General features: G+C 47.1%; 1 protein-coding gene across 1 annotated transcript in view; it reads left to right on the top strand.

Moving 5' to 3' along the window:
• Window positions 1–19,308, top strand: part of TK2 (thymidine kinase 2) — a 268,608-nt gene that overhangs the window by 116,939 nt on the left and 132,361 nt on the right. Inside the window, exon 6 of the mRNA XM_078671285.1 lies at window positions 17,909–17,982. Coding sequence (XP_078527411.1) covers window positions 17,909–17,982 — 74 coding nt within the window. The remainder of the gene's footprint in view (window positions 1–17,908; window positions 17,983–19,308) is intronic.

The raw sequence follows: 19,308 nt of genomic DNA, 5'->3' as shown, positions 1-19,308 counted from the left end.
CTTAGAAGTACGGGACCAGTGCAATTACATGTCGGCGGGTGGAATACCAGCAAGCCTGATTGCCCCCGGACAACGTGGGAATGGAAGTGAGCCTGGGGTTAAACAGATTTAAGAATAAGTACCAGCGCCCAAAACTCTGCTTAAAAGTACGGGACCAGTGCTTACATGTCAGCGGGTGGAATACCAGCAAGCCTGATTGCCCCCGGACAACGTCGGGGCGGGCTGCTAGTAACCCAATAAAGGGACATTTTGCTGTGACTAGGGGACGTCACCCAATTTAGGGGCAAGCTGCTTACTTGTGTCTAGTTTGCCATTCGTATGGGAGATGTCTAAATCTAGGAATGTGATTGTTTGCCGGCTTTTTGTGTAGGTGAATTTAAGGTTGGGATCTTGACCATTTATCCACATAACAAAAGAGTCCAGAGATTCTTCGGTGCCATGCCAGATTAGGAGAACATCATCAATGTATCTCTTATAGAATAGTATGTTGGTAATGGGTGGGTTTTCAGGGTTAAATAAATGTGTCATTTCAAAGTTGTGGACATACAATCCTGCCACACTTGGGGTAAAAGTGCTGCCCATAGATGCACCATAGGTTTGCAGGTATAGTTGGCCCTCAAATTCAAAGTAATTTTCTTTTAATGCTAGACTTGCACATGCCAAGATAAAAGATTTTGGTGTTTTATGTTCCCAAATGATGGTAGTTAGGGAGGCTTCTAGTATATTGAGCGAGTCATCTTGCAGTAGGCTAGTGTACAAACTTTCTATGTCCAGGCTTACTAGAAAATACGTATTTGGATCGAAAGTGAGATCCTTGATTTGCCACAGAAGATCTTTGGTGTCTTTTAGGTAGGTGGTAGTAGCCTGTACAATAGATTTGTAGGTAGAAGTCACAAAATGTGGATAGGGGTTCTAGAACAGATGGTGTTTTGTTTTTGTGTATTTTTGGTATGGTTTAGAAATAGGGGATTTTCCCTGATGAACTGGTAAGAAACTGGGCCTCCTTCTTGCTGATGTGCCCGTTGTCTTCTGCTTCCTTCACCATCTCTTGAATTTCTGTCTTCAATCTTTCGGTCGGATTGTTTTTTGCAAGGGTAGGTAATTACGTCTGTACGCTTGACAATTTAGCAGTCTAGTGCCCGGGCGCCACCTTCACCACACGGGAGACGCCCAAACGATAGGTAATTTACCCGCGCTATCCTGCTATTTAACAACATACCAGTACCCCGTTCAAGCACCAGCCAGGATCTGCAGAGTCCAGAATAGGTTTTCAGACGGGTGAGCCCTTCAACGCAAGTAAATGCAAAACTAGTTGTGCGTGCAGGACGCGCTCCGTCAGATTTCATGATCCTTCTTCTTTTTACGAAGACGCTAGCCCAACATGGCTAACCCTTATCTCCCACAAACAGATAGTGAGGCTAACGGTCTCCCGCCCCCCCGGGACCTGATTTACGTTGTATTTTTGTAACCAATCCATACTAATATTATAAAGAGAGAGCCCAAACCTTTGAGGCGGGTAATCTCCGTAACCACAGCACCTATCACAACACCCAATACAGCGTTGGAAAGGGCAGTTGCAGCAGAAGGACATAGGCTATGCAGACGGCCACCATATATATATATATATATATATATATATATATATATGTATTTTTTTTTTGCAGAGTTTTATATAGCGCAAACTTGACCCGAACTGAATCAGGTATCAGAGCGCTTTACATAGCACCAGTTACGTTACATGAGGACACACATTCATTTTTGTTAGGCACGGGGAGATTAAGTTATTTGCTCAGAATCACAGTATGTTTGGCGTCGTTACCAGGACTCGAACCCAGATCCGAGGTCGAGCGCCTTAGCCCAACTCCTCTATACATTTTAAAAGGTAAAAGAACCGTGCCAGCAAAGTAGTCCCTTGTGGGCGTGTCTGCGTTGTGCTGTGGGCGTGGGCTGGGAGCGTGACTAACGCTGGGGCCGTGAGGTACGGCCATCACATCGTGGGCTGTGGACGTGTGCTGGGGGCTTGACAACCGCTGGGGGCGTGACAAATGCTGGGTCGAGTGTCCGCCCTTCATGCCATATGAGTCGTACATACAAGCGCCAATTACGTTGCTGCGCAGCATCAAGGGGCACGCTGGGGGCATGAGAAACGCTGGGGGCGTGTGTCCGGCCTTCATGCCATGTGAACGCAATTGCGCCGCATCAAGGGGCATGCTGGGGGCGTGAGAAACGCTGGGGCGTGTGCTACGTTCCGTCCTTCATGCCATGTGGGTCGTACATTAATCAGAAGATCGTTTGCTCTGGCCAAGTGCTGGGGGCGTGACAAACGCGTTCACCTGGAGGCCTGGTAAGTAACGTTACTGCAGCCTCTCCTGCCGCTGTTACTGAACTCTCTCATTCAACAAAATTACACGCGCCTGCTACCATCAACCAGGGCTCTAGCCGGGCTCAGGCGGCAGATCAGTACACTAATTACACGCGCCTGATAACATCAACCAGGGCTGCAGCTGGGCCTCAAGCGGGGGAACACGCTCCTGCTAACTTCAAACAGGCCTGCATCTGGGGGAACACGCAAATGAGCGTGTCTGCGGGGACAACTACTGCAGCCTCTCCTACTCGCTGTCACTCAACTCTCTCATTAAACGGATTTACCCGCGGCTGATAACTCTCTCATTCAACGACATTACACGCGCCTGCTAACATCAACCAGGGCTTCTCCGTCCCTATTCTAATGAAACAAAAAATGTTGTCTACCGCAAGATTTTAAAATAAATTGCCCTTGCCAAATACACACATTACACACATTCTATTTCATACCCGGACAACGTCGGGATGGGCTACTATGTAAATATATTTGTATACATTTCTTTCCTGAATAGGATAAATTTCAAGGGCCACTAGATTACTTTTGGGCCACGCTCTTCAATAAATATATCAATAAAGTTATTTCACGTATAACGCTCCATCATCACTACACCTCGGAGTGCAAATTCGTTAACTCTTGGCCAGTTATGATGTGGCCGTTATGCGTTTTTCCAACGCCACAGGAACCACGATGGATGCGCTATATCTAGCCCTGTCACAAGCATGTATTTCCTTCACAAAAAATCATTTTTTGGCATGCATGTCTTGTGAATTAATGGTTTACACGTATGAAAGACACTGCGTGTTCTTTTAAATCACCACCATACCGCCATTGAGTGACTATATTGGAATTAATATGTTAAATGTTGTATTGTTACTGGAGATCGCTCCCCCTTTCTCTACCTGGCAGAGCTGCCCTATTTAAAATGCTTGCACTCCCCCGGTTCCTCTATGCCCTACAAAACTGTCCGTTCCCCATATCAGACTCCTACTTTAACTTAATCGAAGGAGACCTCCGCCTCCTTCTATGGGACGGCGGCTCCCCCCGCATTGCCCTCATCTCTCTCACGCAGGGATGGTATGACGGGGGCATCGCCCTCCCGAATATCCGTCTCTATTATTGGGCAACCCAACTGGTCGCCACCAATTCGTGGATCTACGGCACGCCCACAAACCCTGCCTTCCATTTGGAGAAATACCAGACGAGCTGTGGCGGATACCTCGAAGCTCTCTACGGCAAACACTCCCGTACTCGTTATATTGGCCCAATGTTCCACACACTGTCAATATGGCGCCGCGCAAACAAGAGACTCGGATGGGCCAACACCCTCACATTATCTACCCCACTTTGGACCTCGTACAGGCTGGGCACCCTCTGTCATTGTAGTGGCTTCGATAAATGGGACACAATAGGCATATCCACTATTGGCGACATACTCCACAAAGGCAGGCTACTAACATTCAAAGAACTTCAAAACACGTACAATCTGGCAAACTCTGAGACCTTCCGATACCTTCAAATTAAACACGCCATCCTCACCAACATCCCAGATCTCGCCTCCCTCCCACAGTCCTCGCCCCTTGAGGACACACTCCTGTCCGAGCCCCTTCAAGCTAAAGCGATCTCTTACACATACCGCAAATTGTGCAACAACATGCCAAATTCTTTCCATCTCCTGCGGGATAAATGGCAGACTGACGTTGGCAATCTGGAAGATGCAGAGTTGCAGTCGGCACTGATGTCCCCACGCGAATCAGCCATCAATCATAGATATCGCTTGATACAGTTAAAAATACTACACAGGACTTACATGTCAGGCCCCCTCTTAGCTAAAATCGGCCGTCGCCCATCTGACCTTTGCCTCCGTCACTGTGGCTCAACGGGCACTTTCTATCATATCCTGTGGGAATGCCCTGTAGTCCACGACCTCTGGCACCGAGCTGTCCTGAAAATGACTGATGCCCTGGGGAAACCGGTCCCTCTGACTCCCAAATGCGCGCTTCTTAATATATGGGACCCCACAGACCTCACAGTGATAGAACAGCGCTGGGCGGACCTGAGCTTCCTCCTCATAAAGTGTGAGATAGCTATGCATTGGGGTTCGCCACATAAACCGCTCCTGATTAGGTGGGTAGCTGCAATGGATGTGTGCATGCTGTCGGAAAAATCAGTTTACAAAACCAGGGGTTGCCCAGGGGTCTGGGATAAGAAGTGGGGTCGATGGAATGCATATAGGGGCGATTTATGTACTTCCCCGATGGCGGATATGGCTATGACCAGGCAGGTCATCACTCGGTGAGTGTGGATACGATTACTGTCATGCCATGAGTGCTCTGTGGCAAAGAATGCTGACTGCAATTGTTCACATAGATGTTTCCTCTGCTTTACTTAGTTAGGTTTGTTTACAATGAAAATTCCATTGACCTATAGATTGTCCGATACGCAGCTCTGGCTGTTTTATGCACACCTTGCTAACGCGCCGCCGAGCCCCCGGGATGTCGGCTGAATGGCTGTGTTGTTCTGAGACTCTCGCTATGTGCCCTTATGTACCGCAGCCGGCCCACGGGGTTGTAGGCTCTATGCTGTGTCAATTTGAAATATGCATTAAAGGTCTTGGGGGAAAAAAAAAAAAAAAAAAAAAAAGTATTGTTTTTTCTCGTTAAATTCCTTTACAGGTAAATTACCAAAGGTGGGCGCAAAATACGGTCAGTCCACACAGCATAAGTTAGCACACCTTAGCGTATGTGCTGCTTGAAATGCACATACACGTGGCGTCATTACCTTTTGCCACTCACTTTCACTTTTTCACCTACACCACATTTTTAATTCACTGAGAATAAGGTCCTGAAGAAAACCCGGCACTGTTTAACATGGGCTGAAACATGTTGACCTAACAGATAACTGAGACTCAATTAAATAATCTCATGTAGTTATCCACTTGTTTTTATTATATCCTGGGTCGCTGGGAATAAAGTACATCATCAGTCGGAGTCCCAGAGATATATATATATTTTTATTTTTTTTTGGGTTAAAAACTTTTATTGAGCAATCAGAGAAGAGTTACAAAGATGGGCCTACAACCACACGGGCTGGCCGCTAACAGCAAAGCACAACGTAAGAAGCATACGATCTCTCCCGTGGTCAGACATAAGTCAAACTCCAACTGGTACTCAAATTATCGGATAGGACACAACAAGTTTCCCTTTTATACATATAAAAACAACGAACTACAAAAAGGCGAATGCATACTAATCAAAGTCAGCCCAGAAGGCGGAGGGGAAGCTAACAATCAGGAACACAAAAGCACAATCAATGGGACTTGGCAAGGTGGGGGGGGGGGACCGCGGGGAGGATAGGAAAATCACAGAACAGCATGAGAGATTTCGGGAACATCAGCCTAGGGAGACAGGGTAACATCGGGTGCGTCAACAAAGGGAGGAGTACAAATATTCCCACGATAGTCGTTCCACTGACCCCAAATCTTCGTCCACGCCCTGGGCCTGCCCCTAGCTACATAGACGGTCTTCTCGCGGAACATGGACCAATCCATGTTATCCTCCCACACCGAAGCATCGGGAGGTTTAGAGGCGCCCCAGAGTTGCGCAATGTCCCGCTTTGCGACCATGTATCCCAAGGTCGCCCATCTAGTTTGGGCCACAGAATAGTCGGTGGGTTCCCACACGTTCAACAGACACCGTCGGGCCTCAGGCCGCAGGGCAATTCCAGTTTCAGCAGTCATCACCGCAAGCACATCAGTCCAGTAGGCCGCCACCGCAGGGCACTCCCAAATAATATGCAGAAATGTAGCACTCATCCCACAACCACGTTTGCATAACCCATCCGGGGAAAAACCCATCACTACCAGACGCGGACCAGTTACATACACCCGGTGGAGGATCTTAAGCTGCACCAAGCGGAGACGGGCCGGGATGGCGACCTCTTTCGGAGAAGAGAGTGCCGATTGCCAATCTTCGTCATCCAAGTCCAGCCCGTCACCGACCCAAACCTCGCTAAGTCGGACCAGTAAGTCAGCGCGATTATTAATCAGTTTCTTGTAAATCAGGGAGATAGTGCTATCGGGAAGGTGGCCATCCAGTATGCGATCCTCGAGGGGGGAGGACTCGGGCAGGGTCACACCAGGAGTCAGAACAGAGGCCAGAGCATGTCGGACCTGCAGATATCGAAAGAATTCTCTATCACTCAAGTCATATTCGGCCTGAAGGGCCTCGAAGGACTTCACTTCACCTTTTACACTGACATCACCCACTTTACATATTCCAATCATATCCCAGCGGTCAAAGCCCTTAGTAGACCAGAGACATCCCAAACGTTCGGAAGCATAAAGCGGAGTAGCCATTGTCAGTCGATTCTCCCATCCCAGACTCACATTCGCGGTGCGCCACACACTGACTGCGATCCTGGACGGGCCCGTAAGATGGCGCCCGGCCGATCTGGAATAAAGCGCTCTATTAAAATCCCCTCCCGGCAGCTGGAGTCTATCCATCTCGAAGGCCGGATCCCGACCCGGGGAATACATTGCATGATTAATGGCAGACAGCTGGGTAGCCCAATAATATCTTTTGATATCAGGGAGCGCCATGCCCCCGTCATACCAAGGGATGGTAAGTTTCGCAAGGGCAATACGCGGGCGCCCGTCCCAAATCAGTTGCCTTTGGAGACTCTCAATCTCTCGAAAATAGGTTGCGGGAATGTCGTCATAGGAATTCTGAAGGGCGTATAAGAATCGTGGCAAAGACATCATTTTAAAAAGGGCCGCCCTGCCCAGAGGAGACAGGGGTAGCTTACGCCAGCGGGCCACATCCAGTCGCAGTCTATGAAGTGGGGGGAGGAGATTACGCTCGAACCGCAGTGAAGAATCCAGTGTAATAAAAATCCCCAAATATTTGAAGCCAGACTGGACAACCTGAATAGGAAATCTATCCGGCAATGGGGGCAGAACACCCGAGAGAACATACACACAGGACTTAGCCCAATTAATAACTAGACCAGAGTTAACGCCAAACGAAGTGAGAACGTCAAATAAGACGTTTAAAGATTTGCGTGGGGAAGTAAGGTAGAGAAGAATGTCATCCGCGTAAAGCGAGACGCGGTCCTCAAAATCTGGTGACCAACGGATCCCTTTGAGAGAAGGTTCCCATCGAAGCCACGCAGCTAACGGCTCCAAGGCAAGCGCAAAAAGCAACGGAGACAAGGGGCACCCCTGTCGGGTCCCCCTACCAAGACAAAAGGGGACAGAAACTCGACCATTAACCACAACCTGTGCCAAGGGCTCGGCATATAACAATTTCACCCAACCAATAAACCCAGGGCCGAAACCAAATTTCTCAAGAGCCGCCCAAAGATAGGGCCATTCTACCTTATCAAAGGCCATCGAGGCATCCAGCGAAGCCAAAATGGCTGGCTCCGTCAGAAGCCCCGCCCTCGCAATGGCTCCGTGGAGACGACGTAGGTTAAGAGCCGTGTTGCGATGCGGGATAAATCCGGATTGATCCGGATGAATCAAGCTGTTGATAACCGTCAGGAGGCGGGTAGCCAGGAGCTTAGCCAGAACCTTGGGTTCGACATTCAACAGGGAAATGGGCCTATAAGACGAACAGAGGTCCCGGGGCTTACCTTCTTTGGGAATAACAACGATCGTAGCCAGACGCTGATCATATGGGAGAATACCCCGATCCCGGGACTCCAAAAACATGGTACGAAGATAGGGCGCCATCTTATCAGGACGTAGCTTGTACAACTCAATTGGCAATCCATTCGGGCCCAAAGCCTTGCCCGAACGGAGTGAGCGAATGGCAGTCGCTATCTCGTCCGTAGAGAAAGGGGACTCCAAAGAGACTCGGTCTAAATCGGAGACACAGGGCAGAGCAATATCGCGCAACAAGAGGCGAGAGTCATCAACATCACGTTCAGACACAGGGGAATAAACCACACGAAAATAGTCCGCAAAACATTCCACAATCCCAACCGGGTCAGTCACTCTCACACCATTCAAAGTCTGAATCACTGGTACCACACGATTCGCCCCCTCCTTCTTGTCCAACCACGCCAGCAATTTACCCGCTTTGTCCCCCACATCATACAAACGACCCTGTTGTTCCCGAAACATCATTTTAGCCGCGTCCGTAACCAGAGACCTATAAGCAAATTGTTTCAGACCCAGGGCGTGGAGTTTACCAGGAGTAACATTCGACTCCAGGTCAGCCTCTATCTCAACAATTTCCCTCTCAAGGTCCACCACCTCCCGATTCCTCGCCTTCTTGGATTCAGAAATAAGGGAAAGGGCCTGCCCACGGATCACTGTCTTAAATGCCTCCCATAGGGACACCGCAGAGGAGACAGACCCCTCGTTGTCTAGAAAGTAATTGTCCAACGACTTGATCAAGAGACCACGGGTCTCGGGGGAGGTGAGGTACCATGGATGATAGGGGCCACCCGGCCCGCCGCCTCCACCCCCATCTCAAAACATAGCCAGAGCGGAGAATGGTCCGAGATGCCCCGGGGGAGGTGTCTAATCTCCCGAACAGCCGGCGACTGCGCCGCAGGCATCAGGAAATAATCCAGTCTAGACAGACTCCCATGGGCCCCGGAATGGAAAGTGTATTGAAGCTGAGTAGGGTGCATGAGTCTCCAACAATCCACCAAACCAAAAGTATCCAGAAACCCACCCAGCCATTGTTGGGCCGAAGGAGTGTCCCTAGGGGGGTGACGATCATGTAGACCGGAGAACACAGAATTAAAGTCCCCTGCTATGAAGAGAGTACTATCAGGGAGGCTCAACAACACTCGACCCAAATCGGAAAAGGTAGAGGTCTGTAGACCGGGGGGCACATAAACGGCAAACAGGGAAAGGGTCCGACCCTCATAGCGTCCCACGAGGACGACGTAACGCCCTCGATCATCAAGGATCACATCATCAATTGCGAGGGGGAGGGAAGCCCGAACAAGGATACCCACCCCCCTGGAACCGGTGGTAAACCCCGAATGTGCGACGAGGCGATAGCCCCACCTATTCAGTGCACGACATGTATTGCCCACCAGATGGGTCTCCTGTAGAAAAACAATATCAGGAGACAAACGTCGTAGACATCGCAACACCACACCCCGCTTTATACGATCCCCCAGACCATTGACAGTCCACGAAATAAACCTCAACCCGCTACCCCCCATCCCACACGGTAATGCCGAAACCCCCCCCAATGAGCATGACACAGAAAACATCATTAGCAAAATAAAATCGCCTTGTGAAAACAAAACATAAACTTCAAACTTCCCAGCAACCCACCCCCCAACGAACAAGAAAACACCCCCCACCCTGCACCCCTGCAAAAAGCTAAAGAGCCACCCCAACATGCAGTGTGCCTGTCGCCCAAGAACCCCCATTCTACAAAAAGACCCCGGAGGAGGAAAGGCCCTGTCCCACCCGCCACCCCGATCAAGACAAATAACGAGGAGAACACACAGAAAATAGAGGCACTTAGGCATAAAATCCCAGAAGAAGTTACGCTGCAAGGAAACCCGGGCATAGACAAGTAGTTCAGCTCTCTATACCACCCTCAGCACCACCCGGGTGTTCAGCAGGCTCAGTCCCAGGAGGTCGGTCCGGCAGAGAGTCTAGCCAGTCATTCACTGACTCAGGCCGATCAAAGAAAAAGGTCCGGTCATTGTTCTCAACTCGCAGCCTGGTCGGAAAAAGCAGAGCGTTGCGAAGTCCCATGTCCCGGAGACGCTTCTTGACTCCACGGAAGCCCATACGCTGTTTCTGCACCAATTGAGAAAAGTCCGGGTAGAAGTTCACCGTGGCATTCTCAAAGGCCACCGGGCCCTTCACACGCGATGCCTGCAGGATAGCGTCCCGGTCCCTATAGTGAAAGAGTTTCGCAACAATAGGCCTCGGCAGGGCGCCCGGCTTGCCCTGGCCTCCCGGAACACGATGGGCATGTTCCACTGCGAAGAATTTACTCAACCCAGACGGAGAGAGGTAGTTCTGTATCAGGTCCTCGACCAGGAGATCAACAGAATGCGTGTCCGGATTTTCCGGAACGCCAACCACACGCACGTTACAACGACGTGCCCTGTTTTCAAAGTCCTCCAAGCGCTGGGTCACGAAATCGTTCACCCTTCGGAGATTGCCAATCTCCGTCTGTATCTCCGAGACGTCGTCCGTGAGGCTGGATGACTTGATATCCAATGACTTCACCTTCTCATTGGTTTTAGATAGGTCGGCCCGAATCAAGTTCACATCAATGGCCACGGTGTCGATTTTGTGGGCCAAAGCTTCATACTGTTGGCCTATTGTGTCCTTCATGCCAGAAATGGCGCCCATGATGTCCTGCAAGGACGGCTCCGTCGACGAGTCCACAGGGTGGTCAACTGCACTCGGGCCAGGCAAGGCGGCTCCAGGGGACCCCTTCGAATGGGTGTACTGGTCCATAACGTTAGACTGGACCGGGCCCCCACGCAGGGGCGTTTTGGTCTTTCGTGTCTCTCGGTCCCCTCTGCCCGCCATGCTGGAGACAGCGTCACCAGGGACACACTCAACCCGATGGGATCGGCCGCAGGAGAGTAGGGCGCCGAGACCAAAAGGGCAGCGACGAGGGTACCACTAGGTGTGAACCAGCCCGGAAGGACAATAAGCTAGCCAAAGGCACAACAGCAGTCTCGTGCGCTGGACCCAGCAAGGGCCAGACTCCACTGCCAGATGTCTCAGTCTGAGGCAGAAACGAAACCGAAACTTAAGAGGGGGACCCACGAGTCGAATCCCCCTGCCGCTGTTGTTCAACTCAGAGTCCGCCACAGTGCCTCACCCAGACCCGGGCGCACCTCGAGGGCGGACCCCGAAAGTTTGAGTCGTCGTATCTTCGGCGCCCCATGTCCAAATCAAATTCCAAAAACCACAGGGAGATCAGCCCGGTGTCCTCTATACAAATCCTCGTGAAGAATCAGGATATGTTCAGGATATCATGCCGGGAGTGGCGGGGGTCCGGAGAGCGCTGTGCTCACGCGGCCATCACGGATGCCCGCCAAGCTCCTCCTCCCCCAGAGATATTTTTGATACACCACTTCATCACACTTTCACAAAAAACCAGCTCCACTGTAATCAGGTGTCGCAGCACAGCTGAGTGGCATTCGGCTACTCAGCTGGGAACCCAATGATAAAGCATGACACCAACTAGGTTGGTGTGTGAGGGTTTTTGTAACAAACCCCTGCGGTGCTGGACACTACAGGGTCAGACAATCTGCTAGACAGGTCCGTCCTAGTTGTTTTTGTAAACATTACCCAATGCCAAGTCTTTGGAAGAGGTTCCACGTACCTTTCTTTACCCTCTAATCCACTTGACATCTGGCTTACGGATGTGTTGGGTACCTCTGGGGCTCATCCCCATGCCTTCATTAGGGAGTAGGGGTCCCAGATCTGAGATCTGCGGTCTGTCTGCCAAAGGACTACTTGAACAGGTCACAGGAAATCTAAAATTAGACCAGTTTTACTGTACAGGTGTCTCTAAAAGTACTTAGTAGCAAGTTTAAGACTCTGCTGTCAAAGCGCCTTTGCTTAGCCTGTACCTCATTCAGTGAAATCTTGTGTTGTTGCCGCAGTGAGCTGAGGCATATGAATTGCTTCAGCTGCCTGTACAACTCCTGACAGAGATTACAAGTTCCCAGGCACAGTGTGCAGTAACATCTACATAAAGGACCATGCACAGTCAGATAAACTCTGACACCTTCTTGATTACCTGCACCCCCAGATGTGGAAAAAATGACAATGTTTAAGGACATACATTCCTCTCTATCTCAAAGGAGGAGATTGAAGCAACATACTACCTATATGCCTGATCATGCACATACTGCAACAGATGATATGGCTTTGTGGGCCTCTGTTGTTATATATGCTTGGCTTCACCAATTATTGCTGACTGGGCTGTTTGTGGCCTTTGGGAATTAAAGTGCCGCCAAAGAACGTATCTGCAGTCCATCTAGTAATTTCTTAAGCCCCACCAATGCTTCTTCTGCAAGTGAGGCTGTTGCAAACAATTTTCCAACATATCATTTAAGGCACTTCTAAATACACGAAGGGCTTCTTCTCCGAAGGCTTCAGTTCGGATCAAATGAAGACAAATGCTACCTCCCCCAAGTTAATAAGGGAACATGCCTCCCTGATTAATGAGTCTAGGGGTCTGATTCACAATGGTAAACCTAAACTTTTGTGTACGTTTACTATTTTTTTGCTATTTACAAACTACCAGCTAATAGTAAGTTTACAGCAGCGGAGACTCCGCAGTTGGGTCGGAGAACTCCGCACATAAAAAGATGGGCATGTCCTATTTTTTTATGTGCAGAGTTTTCCACCTGACTGCAGAGGCTCCACAATCATACACTTAAATTAACTTGTAGTTTGTAAATAGCAAAGAAAATAGCAAAATTACACAAAAGTGTAAGTTTACTGTTGTGAATTAGGCCTTAAGTATTCTTGCTGACCTATAATGGCATTTCCTTAGGCGGATTCGGAAGGTACTTGACTTTCTTCTAAGCAAGCCATTCTCCCATTTGTGCCTACCGCCACCTGGTGCTACTTAAAATTCAGAAACTGCTGAATGTTCTGAAACTCATTCCACTGGAGTAGACTGAGCCCAAACGCTTGCTACTGAATGAGATTGGGCACAGTTGCTAATCTTCTTCTTTGTGGTGGAAAGTGAGCTATCAAACACTCCATGCCATCCTGGACCCTTGTGTCTTTACCCTCTTCTTGGCCAGTGAGATGCTCATGGTGGTCTCTCTGTTGTCCCAACTCTCCAGCCGGAGGACTGCCTATGGATCCTAACTCTCAAAATAGCCTATTTTTAAATCCCAACCTGACCTTGTCACTTGAGTTTTTTCTAGTTTATCACAAAATCATCCACTAGAAGATTCTGCATTTGGACTGAGTTCAGTTCAATGTTTATTTTGTTGATCATAGGATGGTTGCTTTCCTGTGTTTTCAGGATGCACATATATGCCTTTATTACCATGGCTAGCAGGCTCTTCTACTCACAGTCCTGGTTACTGCACCTTTGGGTGACAGTGTTTTTCTCTAATATTATAAGTCTGTCTGTTGATCTAGATAGCTCTTCTTTAGCATCTGATCCAAGGATTTATTTCAGTGAGCTTCTACTGGATACAGGTTGTGAAAGTGTTCCTGGGCTAGGAGCTACTCCTGGCCATTTGCAATCATTGACTTTTGTCAGCCGAGCTCTGTCTGCCATGATCAGAGTATACCAGGGGCCACAGCAGACAATAAGCGCATTTTCATTGATTGCGCCGGGCACACCTTTAAAAAGCTGTGCCCGGCGCAAACAATGAAAATGTGCCCGGCGCAAACAATGAAAATGTGCCCTATTGCGATGAATGCACACTCGGGTGAAAAGCGGAGCAGCTGCTTTACAGCCGCTCCGTGTGTTCACAATGCAGGTAGCAACCCACCTGCAATTTGATGGGGGATTAACAAGATGGATTTTTCAAACAACCTTGAAGCTAAACAGCTGCAGCTTACTGAGGACCCTAATGTGGCTGCAGCAAACTTCACAGAATTAATCAATAAGGCAGTTACTAAGCTGGCACTATTAAAATGCATACAAACCTATAGAAATAGACCCACTACACCATGGTTGTTCCCCATTTTTAAGAGAATTGAAACAAAAATGCCGTAGGCCAGAGAACGTTTGGAGAACAAATTATTGTGAAGTGGAAAGGGGTTGATGTAAAGAATGTATGCAGAGGTATAAAAACATATTACTGTGGAGAAAACTAGTTATTATATGGAGAAAAAAAAAATAATTTGGCCAAATTCTTCGAGGGAGATTTCTAAAAACATTTAGGCACTTTCTTGCGCTAATCCTCCTAATGCTCTTCTTCTCAGCCAGACGTAATGTGATCAGCTGGCGGACTTTTTCTAGAAGAAAGTGGAGGCAGTATATGGTGAATTTGATTCCACTCGATCAGCTAGGTTGCCCTCTTGAGTCACAATGACAGTGAGCTCCGAAATTTTCCCCCTTTGTCAACTGTCTAAGTGCTTGACTTAATCGGTCACCCTAAATCAGGAGCCCCCACACACCCCTCACAGCCCAAAGTACTACATGATATAGCTGATAAGATAACCTTGGTTCTCACTACTTCGATAAACACCATTATCAATGTAGGTACTTTCCCCACAGAATGGAAAAAAGCCTCAATTGTTCCTTTGTTGGAAAACCCCCAATCCTAAAGGAGAGAAAAATGATCTGCCCATTTTGCATCTACCATTCCCAGTTAAGGTCCTTGTTGGACTTGGCCCTTTTTTCAGGGTCATTCCTGAACTTTTTGCCTTCCTCCTAGTCTTTTTTCTGACATGGTGTTGGTGGTTTTAGGACTCTTGGTACTTTATCACTGCTGTCCAGTGTAAAGTGCTTGTGCTCTCTATGGTAAAACCTGGTAAGATTGGTCTACACCTGTTTGACGTATTTAATTTACCTATCAGTCCCCAATATTGTGGTATCTCATTTACCCGGGGCCAGTAAATTAAATGCTACTGGTGGGCTTGTAGTGCTGATTGCGTCACCCACCAAAGTAGCCTTTCAAACCTGTCTCAGGCTCTCTGCCATTGCAGGGCCTGCGCGCGCAGTTTAATGCCGCTGTGACGTGGCGCATAAAGTGGTTGCCACGTCTGCGACTCCCCATTTACTACAATCAATCACCCCTAAGGTAGGCCCTGGCTAGCCCTATGGGCAGGGTGCAATGTAGGTAAAAGCTAGGACATGTGCCATAACTGTGTGGCATCTCCTGGTAGTGACAAACAGCCATTTTGGTTTCTCACTACTGCGAGACTGCCCTCTCATAGGAATGCATTGGGGATTCCCTGATATGTGTGCTAGTGGTAATTCCTGTTCTGAGAGGAGTAGTGTGATCAAATTTGGTATGTTTGGAATAGTGGTAATAAATGCTGCTTAATGGTGTGCGCAGATTTATTGTCACTATTTTAGAAATGCCACTTTTAGAAGTTGGCATTTCTGTGTGCTATGTGTCTTTGTGCCTGCCTGATGTGTATTGCATGTCTGGCTCTGTAGTGACAGGGGCTGGAGAAGTGCTGTGGCTCCAGAGGGGCTGGGTGAGTCAGCACTAGGCTGAATAGGCAGATCTGCATTTGGAGTAGTGGGAGGAGTCGCCCCCGACCCTGAATAGGTCTGTGCCTGCCATGTACAATGTTGGCTGTGCCCCCCTGTGGTGTGTCTGGGGCCAGAGCCTAACCTAACAGTAAGGGTGTTTGAGCACTGTATAGAAATGTTGGAGTGCCCCCCGGAACTGGTTTGGACCGGGCGCAGACCCTGGAACAAAGACAAATGTGGTATAAGTATTGGGGCTGTGACCCCATGTTGGTTGGACCTGCTTGGAGCTGAAGGACTGCTGGGTGTGAGGAGGAACCGCCGTGGGATCCAGCTGCTGTCTCCTGGGGTTCCCTACGTGCTCGGCCAGTTCTGCCCCTTGGGACTTTGGGCCTGGTAGTTTGCCCTGGCTGAGAAGAAGTACCAGAGCAGGGTTGGCACTGTGTTGTTGCCATCCTATCTTTGCAAAGCAGCGCGGGGTGAGTGCTGGAGGTTCTAGCACCATGCCCTGGAGTACGGAGGGCGCTGAGGGTTGCATTTCCCCGGTGTGACAGTTAATTCAGGAGAGAGGAGTGCTACCACCGCAGATGCGCTCTCCCTCTCTGGTCCCGCTACCACCATTAGAAGAGTGGCCTTTAAGGCTCTCTGCTTGGGGCATAAAGCACTGCATGGGTTTGCACCAGAGTACCTGCAAAGAAAATTTGTGTGGTACACCCCTAACAGACTGTTGCGATCCGCAGCCTCCAAATCAGTCATTGTTCCATAAATCAAGAAAGCTTTGTGGGGTGGCAGAAGCTTTGTTCTCTCTACCTGCCAATTGTGGAATAGACTGCCTAGAGACCTTTAATGTTAGTCTAATAAGACAAGCTTTCGGAAACAACTGAAATCCTGGCTGTTTTCTTTCTTTTTAGTCTTTTCCTCCTATGTTTTTTTTAGCTTTCAGTTTAGGAAAATGATAAATGCTAGCGCCAAGATGTCCAAGGGCATTCGTGCGCTCTAAAAATTTTAAATCAAATTAAAAGATTGGTGAAAGAAACCCTTCTTCAGATTCTGACACTTCTTGGATTATGATATTGATTGTCTACAAAGTCTATTTTGTGATTTGAGAGATCAAGTATATACCTTTATGTGAATATATAAATCCAACAACAGAAAATAATTCCAAGACTTTAGAGTCTGTTCTTATTGTTGTGCATTAAGGGTCGGGTACTGCATAATCTACAACCGTACAAACAGCAGTAAAGAATGTGAACTTGAGACTTACGCAGATACATGGACATCATTATGTGATTGGAGCACACAAAATTTGATTTATGCAATCTGATGAAGCTCCGCCCTTCCTTTACCTTATTCTCCGAGACTACAGAACACAGACTGTGCTAGTTGTTGAGGAGTGTATTGTTTCGATAAGGCATATACACAGTTTAGTTGCATGTCTTTAATACAGTTAATGACAAAACAGCAACTGTTTTGTAACTTTCCATGGTTCCAGTGTTTCAAAATAATTTGCCAATCACTATAACATTCTGACACTGCAATATTTTTACAATTATTGAACTGCCCCTATGTCGTTATCCTCTTTTATGTCACTATTGCTTTGCCGCTTTAAAAAAAACTGATTCACCTGTGAATTTTCACAATTCCATTTACTAACTCTGTGACAGGCAATGACACTGGTATGGATAAATCTCAGTTTTATATCAAAGAGGTTTACTTTTAGCAATTGTCCTTCAGTAAGTAGGCATGCATTCCTGTAAATTGTTTTACAGGTACATTAGAGCATAAGGAAATTACACCTGCCCTCTGCATAGTGAAACAGAGGGACTTGGCTTTTGCTCTTTTATTGGAATTTAGTGACAAAACCGCCACATTTCTTTATTTTACTCTGTCTCCGATAAATGTATGTTGACTGTACTATATGACTGGGTTATTCGCTGATTGGCCTTGTTATATTGTCTTAAATTCAATCCGTTGATTCTTCTGCACCCTTAACAAGGTAATATAATTTTTTTTTTTACAATCAGATTCTCCTTTGGTGCACAGTTTTCCATTCTAAATTAATTGTTCACTTTGTTTGATGGTCACTTCTTGATTAATCTCTGACATAGATTTCTTCGAAAGGGCTGTTTGGCCCCTCTCCTGATAAACACTCCGCTTACTAAATCAGGTTGCCAAAATGTATATGACAACTCCGGTAAGGTTCAGGTCAGCGTGAAATAGTTTTGTCGAAACGTCTTCAGAACTTAAATTTGTATTCTCCTGTTTCTCTTGGTTGTACCAGTGCGAATGCCCAATAGCACTCTTAGTTGTGCCAATGCAAATAACCAAATCCACCTTTATGTGTAAAGTTGTACAAAATATACTATCCAGGTGGCTTTTTTAAGTCCAGTCTTAAAACATTGTTTTTGCTTTCCAGATGTTGCCAGTTAGAATGATGGAGAGATCGATTCTGAGTGCTAAATATATCTTTGTAGAAAATCTATATCGAAGGTAAATATGCTATGTGTATCACATTATATAAGTGTGTTGAAATAGGATCTTTCCATCAATAATGTGCTGAAAGACCTTTATCCTGTGAAATATAAATCCCTAGGCAATTATAGAGTATAAGTATATAATACATATACTCAATTATATAAAAACAAACAGTTCTCTTCAACTGATCACATAAAATACACAGACTTAAAACGTGGCAGAAAAAGGTTTTTGTCTTTGACGCACGTTTTGACGTAATCTGTGCCTTCGTCAGGAAATGTCACACATTGTGATCGGTTGAAGAGAACGGTTTGTTTTTATATAATTGAGTATATGTATTTATATGCTTACTACTTTCAAAAAATAGTATGAAGAGTTTTTTTATTAATTGATCTCAAGATTGTAATAAACTATATATGTAACTACCACAAATTAAAATTTAACATTTTTCTCTGTTGATTGTTACACTGAATTCACAAATAATGTGTATCTAATGGATGTATATATTTAGAGATTTATAACATTAGTAACTCTATAATTGCCTAGGGATTTATATTTCACTGTATTAGTGCCCTGCCCTAGGAATTGCTGTATTAATTCGACAGGGGGTCCTTGTTATTTTCACCTGAAATACCTTTATCACATGAGTTCTAATATCTCGGAGAGGATTTAGTATTGTTGCCGATTATTCCAATGAGAATTCTTGTAATAGGCAGAGCACAGTTTACTTGCATTTTATGTTCTATGGAAGTCCATTACAGTAAGATAGTAGTTTGGATCATTATTTCTATTCTCGAGCTGCTCTTTTCATACAAGGGCTAAAATGAATGAATGGATGAATATAGAACTTATAAAGCGCAAACTTAGCCCATGGGCATCAAAGCTCTGCGGATAGAGATCATGATCAGGGGTGTACATAGATAGAGGGGTTACAGATGCGTATTGGTAAAGAGCTAGGTCTTCAAGGCCTTCTGAAATGAGGAATGCGTTTCCAGACTCGAAATTAAGAGAGGAAGGGAGTTCCACAAATTAGCCGCAACCAGCGAGAAGGACCTTCCCCCCCCTCCGCCATCTAGATTTCATGAATCTAGGCACAATCACCAGATTCTTGCTGGAAGATCTTAACTACTTGCCAGGGACTATCTCCGAACCAGTTTTTTAATTCCTTACGGATCCCATGTTGTAGAAGGCCCTGTGCATTAAACACAGGGCTTTAAACACAATTCTCCGACCCAAAGGAAGCCAGTGAAGGCTCCTGATGGTTGCTGCAACAGAGTGGAATTTAGGAAAAGGTCCATCACCAGCCTTGCAGCAGCATTCTGCACAAGTGGAGTCCGTGTA

The sequence above is a fragment of the Lissotriton helveticus genome, chromosome 12 (assembly GCF_964261635.1).
Source record: "Lissotriton helveticus chromosome 12, aLisHel1.1, whole genome shotgun sequence".
NCBI lineage: Eukaryota > Metazoa > Chordata > Amphibia > Caudata > Salamandridae > Lissotriton > Lissotriton helveticus.
This window is presented reverse-complemented; position numbering and strand designations above follow the sequence as displayed.